This window comes from Tripterygium wilfordii, chromosome 11 (genome assembly GCF_013401445.1).
Source record: "Tripterygium wilfordii isolate XIE 37 chromosome 11, ASM1340144v1, whole genome shotgun sequence".
Lineage (NCBI taxonomy): Eukaryota > Viridiplantae > Streptophyta > Magnoliopsida > Celastrales > Celastraceae > Tripterygium > Tripterygium wilfordii.
In genome coordinates, this window is record NC_052242.1 from 4,533,300 (window position 1) to 4,544,129 (window position 10,830).

Here is a 10,830-nt window from a genome sequence, read left to right on the forward strand (position 1 = left end):
TGACACGCCCACACATCACATCCATGTAAGGCAACGACCAAAGACACAAAGTATTGGCCTCTCTCTCATCTCTTCTCTCTCTATATCTGATTCGGAATTCCGGATTATGTGTGCATTTAGCAAAAAAGCTTGTGCATTTAGATATACCCCTCCAACAAATGGCAATCCGTTGTCACTGTCACTGTCACTGTTTAAAACTTGACGTTGTTAACTTTATTATTTTGATCGTGAGGATCATTTGTAGTCCATATACACATTCGTTAATCGTGAGTATCATTTTCAGTCCATATACACATCAACAATATTGTCGGCTTTGGATTATCCGGTTTCGGTGGATACAATGAGTCTGCATGACTTTGCCTTCCAGAAGGTCACCCATCCCAATAGTGCTCTTCTTGTCAAATTATTAGTGATGACTTTTGAAGTTTTATTGAAGACCTTTTCTTGTTACTGAATCTCCGTTTTCTTGTAATACCTCGCTAGCAATAATCATTTCTGATTGCCAGAACTACCTGCCACCACTTGAACTCTGCACCAACACTGTTAATGCATTGATAGTGTATCCTCCAACCAATGGCACTCACGTTGTCACTCTCATTGTTTAAAACATCATGTTGTTTACTTCATTCTTTTGATCTATATAAGAAGATACGAAATTCGTGAGCATCATCTACATCAAGTGAAAGAGGGATGGCTCAAGTTTAGCTGAGATGCTTATTATGAGAGTATCAATAGGATTTTTAATATTATTATTAGAGAGAACAAATGACTTATTTTGACAAAAATTTATCTGCAAACAATGCGAAACAGGCTAATAGCGACTTTTACGTTCACTTAAACATTGATTGATGGAGTTACAATTATTTTGTTTTTAATTATAGATCACATGTCAAAGTACAAATTTATTCACTCATTACTCATTGATCATACACTATTATAGTCCCCAGCATCATTAATTTGGAGATGGAGATATTATTACATGTTATCTCATAATTTTGCTTCCTTAAACTGCACAAGACTTGAGTACAATTTTCAGAAGACAAACCTTTCACAAGCCATGATGACCTTCAAATATTCAGTTGGATAGTAACTTAGAAACGAGTTGCATCGTCGGCCTACGTTGTGGATTCACATCTATGCATAAAATGGCCACCTCTAAGATGCGGTTCAGTTTATCAAGAACCTTGTACCGTGGAGGTGAAAGGCGCTGGTCTAACAAATCATTAAGTTTAACTTGTAGAGTGGCAGAAGATGAAGATGATGCACTTGACATGATATCGCCTGGATGACTCCCTTTGAGAATTTCTAGTGTCAACACTCCAAAGCTATATACGTCACATTTTTCAGTCACTTTCATTGTATAAGCAAGCTCTGTAGATTAAAACAAAATGATGAATATGATTCTATACATTTAAAATCAAAACAATAGAAGGATGTAAATTTACCTGGTGCGATGTATCCATATGTTCCAGCTAGTTTTGACCAATTAGATGAGTCCTGCTTGAGAAGCTTAGCGGTGCCAAAGTCGGAAACATGAGCTTCGTATTCCAGGTCTAGCAAAATATTTTTGCTCGAAATGTCTCGATGAATGATTGGCAATGACAAATCATGGTGCATGTAAGACAAGGCATGCGAGACACCTTTGATGACATTCATCCTCCTATACCAATCCAATTCTTTCGCTTCCTCATCATTGCTTAGAGTTTTCGCCAGGCTACCTCTCTGAAGATAATCATAGACTAAGAATGTGTATTTTGAATGTATGCAGAAGCCATAGAGTTTCACAATATTTCGATGCTTTATCACTGTTAAGGCCTTGACCTCATTGAAAAACTCTTTTTGATATGCTGAATTGCTACTGTCAAGTAAACAGTGGAATCTCTTGACAGCTGCAATATCACCTGATGGAAGGTCAGCTTTATAGACAATTCCATGAACTCCTTCCCCAATGCAATACATGACATCAAAGTTGTTGGTTGCTTCCAAGATGTCTTCAAATTTCACTACGCTATCAAGAATAGATAATGTAAGTGATTGCTTGTTGTTCTCAGGGTCGCCCTTCCTTCGTCTTTGGAAATTACAAAACGCAATAATTATCACAAAGGATATAGCAAGTGCTCCCAAGAGAGGAAACACAACTATAAACACAATCTTATAGCTCTTCTTTGAACCATGTTTATCTTCCTTGTGTGGCAGCTGGCATGGTTGCAATTCACTCGCATTGCCACACAATCCTTTGTTTCCTTGGAATGCTTCCGTCGGAACACCTTGAAATACTTTGGTGTTTGGAATAGGACCCGAAAGATTATTGAAGGAAAGATTTAGGGTCACCAGGTCTTCCAACTTGGTGAATAGTGATGGTATTTCTCCGATAAGCATGTTATGACTCAAATCAAGTTGAGAAAGGTGAATTATTTTAGAAATTTGAATTGGAATTCTTTGGCTGAATTTGTTGCAGCTCAAATTCAAGTAATGAAGATTCGACAAAGCTCCAATGCTATCTGGCATAAAGCTCAATATGTTCCTTGATAAGTCAAGAACTTGGAGATCGGTAAGTGATTCGAGCTCAGGAGGAATACGACCAGAAAGATGATTTCCATTCAACCTCAGATTCAACAAATTAGTCAACTTTCCCAACTCTATCGGAATCTCCCCGACCATATGTTTCATAGAAAAATCAAGATCATGTAGCTGTGTCGAATTTCCAATCTCTGGAGGTATCTTACCACTAATGTTATTCCCAGTAATCCATAGAGTGGCTAGTTGTGAGCATAGACCCCATTTAGGTGAGATTTCTCCAGAAAATCGATTGCGACTCATATCAATAAAGATCAAGTTTGGATAGACTCCAAAGTCAGCATCTATATTTCCTTCTAGTTGGTTGTCATTAAGACGGACTCTAGTCAAGCTTGTGCAGTTTTTAATGTCTTTGGGTACTGAGCCTACCAAGTGGTTGTTGCTTATGCCAAAACGCTGGAGTGATCTACCGCTACAAATAATTTCCGGTAACTGACCAGAGAGCAGATTGTCAAACAAATTAAGAAATGTCAACTTCGTCAAGTTACCTATTTCTATAGGAATGGACCCAGAAAATAAATTTTGACTGAGCTGCAAATTGTCTAACCTGCTCAACTTTCCAAGAGAAGCTGGAAGTGAACCACTAAGTTGATTACTACTCAACTGCAAGTGAACAAGAGCCGTCAAGTTTCCAATCTCTTTAGGTATGCTGCCAGATAGATTGTTACCGTACAGGTAAAGATAACCGATACTTTTTAGACCATCAAATGATGTTGGAATTTGACCACTGAGTTGATTATTGCTCAGATCTAGATAATAAACAGAGCTCAGATTTCCTATTTCCCGAGGAATCGAACCGTTTAGCTGATTTTGATACAATTGAAGGAAGAAAAGCTTGGAGAGCTCGCCAAGTTCTGGTGGAATTGAACCGGATAGTGAATTATTGAAAAGATTCAAGTTAGTCAAGTTACTCATGCTACCCAAAGAATTTGGAATGGGTCCAACTAGAAAGTTATTGTGGAGGTGAAGCTCAATGAGGGACTTTAGCTCATGACCTATCTCTTGAGGAATTGAGCCATCTAGTTGATTATCATTGAGCGCAAGAGCCTCAAGATGAGTTAGCTGGACAAGTGTAGGTGGGATTTGCCCTGACAATCGATTGTGATGTAAGTGAAGGCCCTTAAGAGTACTCAACAACCAAATTGTAGGTGGAATTAACCCTGAAAGTCTATTGATTGACAACTTAAGGAAGACAAGCTTGGGGAGCTGACCAAGTTCTGGTGGGATGGAACCGGATAGTGAATTATTGTGGAGATTCAAACTAATCAACTGACTCATATTACCCAAAGAAGTTGGAATGGCTCCACCTAGAAAGTTGTTCAACAGGTCAAGCCAATTGAGGGACTTTAGCTGACCTATTTCTGGAGGAATTGAGCCGTTTAGTTGATTATCATTGAGCACAAGAGTCTCCAGATGAGTTAGCTGGGCAAGTGTAGGTGGGATCTGCCCTGAAAACTGATTCCTCGACAAATCAAGGTGGATGAGGTTGGAGAGATGATTGAGTTCAGGAGGGATGAAACCATGGAATGCATTCATGCTAAGATTAAAAGATGAGAGATTGGAAAAAGATGAGAATGAAAAGTTATAGAGCGTACCAAGTATGCCACAATTGGTAAGGTTAATCACAGTGATACTTCCAGCACTGTTGCAAGAGACACCGAACCAAGTACAATGACTCACTTTGGTTGAATTGAGAATGGACCATGAATACAAGAGAGGCTGAGTTTGATTTTGAAAACTGGCTTTCCATCTAAGAAGAGCATGTGCTTCATCTGTAGAATCAGAAGCAACAATCACAAGCAAAGTAATCAAAAGGAAAATGGAGAGGGAAACAAGTGAGAAGGCAATAGACTTCATTGTCAATGTTTTCTGAGTAATAGTTTCTTGTGTACACATATAAATAGGATGGGTTAGCACTAAAGATGATAAAGATTTGGAAAAGTCTGGCTACCTAACTACAGTTGCCCATAATTTCCCTGCCATTTTGCAGAAATTTCCCTGCCACTTACACTCTGAATTGACAGGACTGGTAGTCATCAAGATGTATAATTCTTTATACATCTTCATGACTGTAAACATTAGTGTGTCCGACACACTAATGGGCCTTTATACACAATACAAGATACATCTAATCAAAATGGATTGTTGGAATTCCATAACAGTTTTTTGATTATAGTAATCAAGTACTTATTAAGCATATAATACTAACACGCTTATCTCGTGGAATCTTGGGGATCACTGCTAATGGGCCTAATCTAGAAGGTTACGGTTCTCATGGACGACCAGTTAGAGCCCTAAAATCATAGATTTGGAAATAAAAAACTGCCCACCTAGCTTAAGCCAAGCACTTTGGATTGAGGGAGTGGTGGTGACACGTACGTCCTAAAAACAGAAACTCTTGAAGGTCTTTGTCGATTGGAATTCCCCATCCCTTCGACAATATCTTTACAAAAACAAAATTATAATTATTAAGTAGAACTAGTGGTAGATCCGCACTTTGCGCGTCTTTTATTTTGTAATTCGTTGGAACAATTCTGAAATTCGAAATCTGAAATATGGTTCATTCTTTAAATCTTTTTATGTAAATGTCAATATGATTTTGACCAACATAAACATGCATCAATGTGCCATGTAAATAAAAAATTAAGGACAATAATATATTCATTTTATATCTATTCATGAATTAACTTTGTTAAAATTTTATTTTGTTAAAAACAAAAAATGGCAGATGTCAATTTACAATAACTTGAAGAGAATAATATGGCATGAAAATACCTGAAAATTTCTCTAAGCTTCCACTTATCTATATTGTATAGAAGTGTAAAAACAAAAATGTTGGTGAATGTTCAAACAAATTCATGATTTGCAGTAGTTACTCTCGTACTTTTTTGGTGTTTTGGGACATGGGCTTCTACAAGACTACAACAAAAACAAGAAATGAATTCAATTAATCAAGCTTAATACAATCAATCAAACATTATATGATATTGATTTTGATGCATTGTTTGATTATAATGCCAGTGAATTGAATGCAACTACAATTGATGTGATTGATAAAGTTTGAGAGTCAAGTCCACGTATGATTTTTCAAAAAAAAATTCATTAATTATTTTTTTTGTGAAATGTGACTATTTTTCTTGAGTAGGATAATTAAAAAAATTTATGAGCTCACATCGAGCATGCCACCTGGATGAGGTTTAATAGTTTCCCTTTAAATAAGTTTCAGGTTAATTATACTTTTAGTCACCGAAAGATAGACGTCGTTCATTTTTAGCATCGAAAGATTTTTTTGTTACAAAGTCGTCACCCAATATTCCAAAATGAGACTTTTAAAGTGCTCAGGCAGAATTTCGCTGACATGACATTAAGTTCGGTTAGGAATTCTGTTGACGTGACATTTAATTAAAAGTCATTGACTCACTTGTGGAAAAAAATAAAAATAAATCCTTATGTATTGCCACATAAGTCTCCAAAGTATAAGATTAAAAATCTTAAAGTATAAATATTTTATTTGTATTTTTAATTATTAATTATTTTATTTCAATACTAAACTTATTGTTATAATAATTATAAATACATAAATATAATTAATTTATACTTTTTATTAAAATATAATTATATTTAAATCATTAAATAATAATACTTTATATAAAGGTATGGGACCCACACATTAAATAAGGGAGTCTCTTGATCCGCTGGTTTCGTTGTGCTGTTTGGCACAGCGGAAGTCGGTCCACTTCTGCTGCTGTGCCAAACAGGGAGAATATGTGACATGTTTATGTTGCGGTAGATCTGCCATCCAGTACACAACTGTCGGTGAAGTAGCAAGCAATGGTGTTCTGCCGCGGTGGTGTTTTCTGTGAATCTGACATCGACGAAGATTGGTTAGAAAATGTGATGCTTCATTAAAGATCGTAGAGAGAGAGACGACCTGGTGAATGGGTTTTTCAATTGTTCCTAATCTATCGAAGAGAAAGATTAGGGAGTTGAGGTCCGTGGAGAGAGAGAGACAACCTGGTTATTGGTTTCGAATATTCACAGTTTTTCAACTTTCATTGAATCATTAATGATGTTGCAGGGTATGGCACTGCAGTGGATTCATGAGAGGTATTCTTCGGAGACGATGGAATTCTTCATTATTTTTTAAATTTATTTTTAATTTCTGGTTTTTTCATACCGGATATTCCAACTCATTTTCATTAATTTTGTAAATGACGTGTAATTGTTATTATGAATCTCACATCAGCTATTAAGGTTCCACCGTGGCGAAATTATGACATGTAAGCAATTTTTGCCTGAAAATTAACCGGAGTTAAGTGATCTAACTGAAAAAGTTTTTCAAACAGTGACCCAATTGCAAATGTCTTCAGTGACCTATCCGTCCTTTACTCCGATGATGAATGCGTCATACTTTGTTTCTATTCAATGGTAGTTGATGATCAATGTCAAAAAAAAAAGGATTGACCTAAGTGACGAATCAATTGGTCAGGCCATCTTTCTTGGATATTGTTTGGCTGCCTGCATATATAGTAGAAAACGTAAACTATAGGGGGCTCGAGGATGTGCTCAGAAGAACCTTTCCAACGCTCAAGTTAGTATGAGATGTCGTTGAGAAGTGCTCAGTGTTCGAAGCGCTCTCTTTCTCCAAACTAGCAATTGAAAGTTCAGAGTTCATAATTAATTTATCGATAATTTATCGACCATTTGAGGTCCCCTATTAAATGAGCAAGAAAGTTCTAATAGTAGTAAGAGTAGATCTCTCTCCTTCTGATCTTTAAGAGGATTTTTTGAATACCTGATTTTAACGAGGAGCATCCTCAATCTATTACCAAGGTGTTTCCTTGGGTTGGTACCGAAGTGTCTCTTCGGGTGCCTCGATTCGAATATACGTTTGTTAGAATTTTGGTGAGAATTATTCGGTCTTTGGTACTCCCTCATCTTTGGCATCTTATGTGTCACGTATTATTATTTTATTGGAGGAGTTATTTTGATATTATCCGTGGTAGTATTTTATTTGATCGCTATCAAATTGAATTTATAATTGGATGATGAATGCATCATACTTGGTTTGTATTCAATGGTGATAGTATTTTATGGGTCCTGCTATACACACCCCCTTTTTTGCTTCATAAACCCCCTTATTATTCCTCTAATCAAATCACTTATCATTCACACTCTTCTGTCACTCCATCAGACACTAAAATGGGTACTAGGCTAACAATTATTCACTGTCAGCAATTAAAGATTAGGCCAGAGATATAAAGTGGGACATATAAACCACGTAAGCATACAACTATAGTCAACGGAGAGTGAAGTCATGGTATGCCCATGTCACATCATTCTGGCTTTTGTCTTTGATTTGTCCCCTAGTAAAATACGTCGTCGTTTTAAATGTCAGTTGATGCAGTTATGTCAGTTCTTAAAATAATTTAACCTCCTATGGTAACATCTTATTGTAACTGCTCTTGCCTAATTGTAATTGTAGGATAATTGATCTGTCTTGGAACTGCTTGAACTGTAGGATAAATTACTTTTGAATAAAGCTCTTTTGTCTGAGAGTTACCAATATTCTGGAATCGTATTGACATGTATATGAAATAAATTATTTTTATTCATCAATAATAATTAATACAATCAAAATAAATTATTTTTATTTGACGTTATTATTTTATTTTTACTCAATAGCTTTTTCAATGCGATGAGTTTGAAAATGAAGTTATAGGGAGCTCATTTCACTCTCAATGCAACGCGAAAGGGTAAGACCCATTTGGTTGGACTTTGATCCGCTTTTTTTGAGTTTTCCTACTTGTGGAGTACCTACCTACTCATCCTTACTCTCTCTAGCCATAACTACAGCTAAAACAATCTAAGTTAATATTTTTTAATCTATCACTCTAAGCCTATGTGGCAAACTAACCCTGAATACTTGTCTACTTTTCACTCAAATATCACACTAACTTAAATGTTTATGTACCATTTGTACTTGACTCATGAGACTTACATAAATTTGTCTTGTCAGACTTTTAGTCTCTCTCTAAAATGATTGTGATTTCATATCATATAAATGTTTACATAAAAAAATGAAAGCTTTTGAAACAAAGTATCCAAAAGAAATTAATTGATTATCCTTACTTTACATTTTAAATTAAATATAAATAAGATATAATTAAATGACAGCCCAATACCACTAAGGCCGGTTTGGGCAACAATTTTACATAACAATATATTGTTTTAGTACAATATATTGTTTTGACTCACCGAACAGTAATTATTGGTTTAGAATTCCTAGACAATTTTTTAGTATTCCAAGACCATTTTATTGTCCTTTTGAAATTGTTCCAAATTGAACAATTCTCAAACCATTTTGAGTGTGTTTTCCTATTATGTCCTTATGTTATTTGGACTTTTATTATTAATATTATTAAAATTTTATTATTAATATTATAAATTAATAAATTAATGTTAGAGCATCCACAATGGAATGATTTTAGAGTACTTGAGATGTTACTTTCTTGATAAATTAAGTGCAGATTGTGGTAATTGATGAATAGTGAAGAGAGATGATGAAAAAGGAAGAAAGATGTGATGAAAAGTAAGAGAGAGATGATGGAAAGAAAGAGAGAAGATGAAAAGGAAGAGAGAGGTGATGGAAAATAAAAGATAGATGATGAAAAGGAGAGAGAAAATAAAGAAAATGAGTATAGAGTATTGAAATATATAGAATGTTGATGAATCTTGCAGATTGTGGGACCCACTCATCTAATTAAATTGTGCCACCTAAGAGAGAGGAGAAGAGAGAGAATATAATTTAGGGAAATTTGGAGTATGTGCACAAGTTTTATCACTGTGGATGCTCTTATGTCCTCACCTAGATAATGGGACTTTTATTATTAATATTATAAATAAAAATTAATTAATAAATGAATATTATGTCCTCGGTGAGATAATGGTACTTTTATTATTAGTATTATAAATAAAAATCTTAAAATTAATTTCATTGTTTTTATTAATATAATAAATTATTTGTTATGTATTTTCCTATTTATTTGAAAATGTTACCACTTCATTGTATAATACCCCTACACGTAATTTGTCACAACAATTTTAACACTAATATGGTACCAGCAAAAACACAACCAAACACCCATCAGCATTACATGAACCATATATGTCACTATTTTTTACCAGCATATATTGTAGACAATATATACTATAATATATGCTACTGTCAAAATTGTTTACCAAACGGACCCTAAATAGTCTTTAGTTATTAATCATTCTACATAATATTTATAAGGAAAATGTTATCTAGTGCCCTTAGACATTGGATAAATGACGTAAAGGTGCTTTAGAGTTTTAAAAAAATTTATTGGATTATGTATTTTAAGTTTAAAAAATTATGTGATAGAGTGTTGATCACATATGAGATGATGTGGTGAATTTTTAACCATTGCATTGCCGTTAGAGCATTGATTAAGAAATTTTAATTTTAATTTTGTTTTTGAATATACATATTGTCAAAGGGGTCTAGAATTCTATACATGCTCTAGAGCCTAGATGATGATGGATGAGAATAGGGGTGGCAAAAATCCGGTTCCGGATCGGTTTCAGGTCAGACAATGCTACATGTTTATGAAATATTTACATGTTCGGACCCTAACCCGGATTGAAATTCGGACGTATTTAATTGACCAAACCCACATTGATTTAAATCCAAACAACTAAATCGGACAATAACCTAATCCGGGTTAGGGTCCGGACAAGTAAATTAGACAAAATTTATGTGTTTGGACCCTAACCTTATTTTAAATTGGAGAAAAAATTTGTGTTTGGACTCAGATTTCGGACATATAACTTATATCTAAACTTGATTTAATCCGGATCGGACAAATTTGGTCATCCGGTTCGGACAGAGTATTGTCACCCCTAGATGAGAACCGTTACTAGGCCCATTGGGGGTGGTCCCAAGAATTATACATCTTGAATGGTCTTGATGACTTCCTCGCTTCTATCCTCATTAATTAACAAATATTAAATATGTAAGTCCTATTGTATCCAATTAATTGTAATATTTACTTACGTCTTGATGACTTACTGGCTTCCTAGTTGAATATAATTCATTCAATGATTAGACAATTCAATTATTTTTTTAAATACAGGAGAACGGGATGGGGAGATTCAAACTCGAAACCTCTATGAGATATCACAATCATGAGTTCTATCTGAACTACTCATAGTTCTCTAGACAATTCA

The 10,830-nt window shown here is 34.8% G+C and overlaps 1 protein-coding gene across 1 annotated transcript; it reads right to left on the reverse strand.

The window, feature by feature from the left end:
• Positions 1–806: 806 nt before the first annotated feature.
• LOC120009001 (probable leucine-rich repeat receptor-like protein kinase At1g35710) lies at positions 807–4,178 on the reverse strand. Its single transcript, XM_038859421.1, has 2 exons — positions 1,446–4,178; positions 807–1,371 (listed from the first exon to the last, which is right to left on the reverse strand). The coding sequence occupies exons 1-2, from the start codon at positions 4,111–4,113 to the stop codon at positions 1,076–1,078; spliced, it is 2,964 nt and encodes a 987-aa protein (XP_038715349.1). The 5' UTR covers positions 4,114–4,178; the 3' UTR covers positions 807–1,075.
• Positions 4,179–10,830: the final 6,652 nt, after the last annotated feature.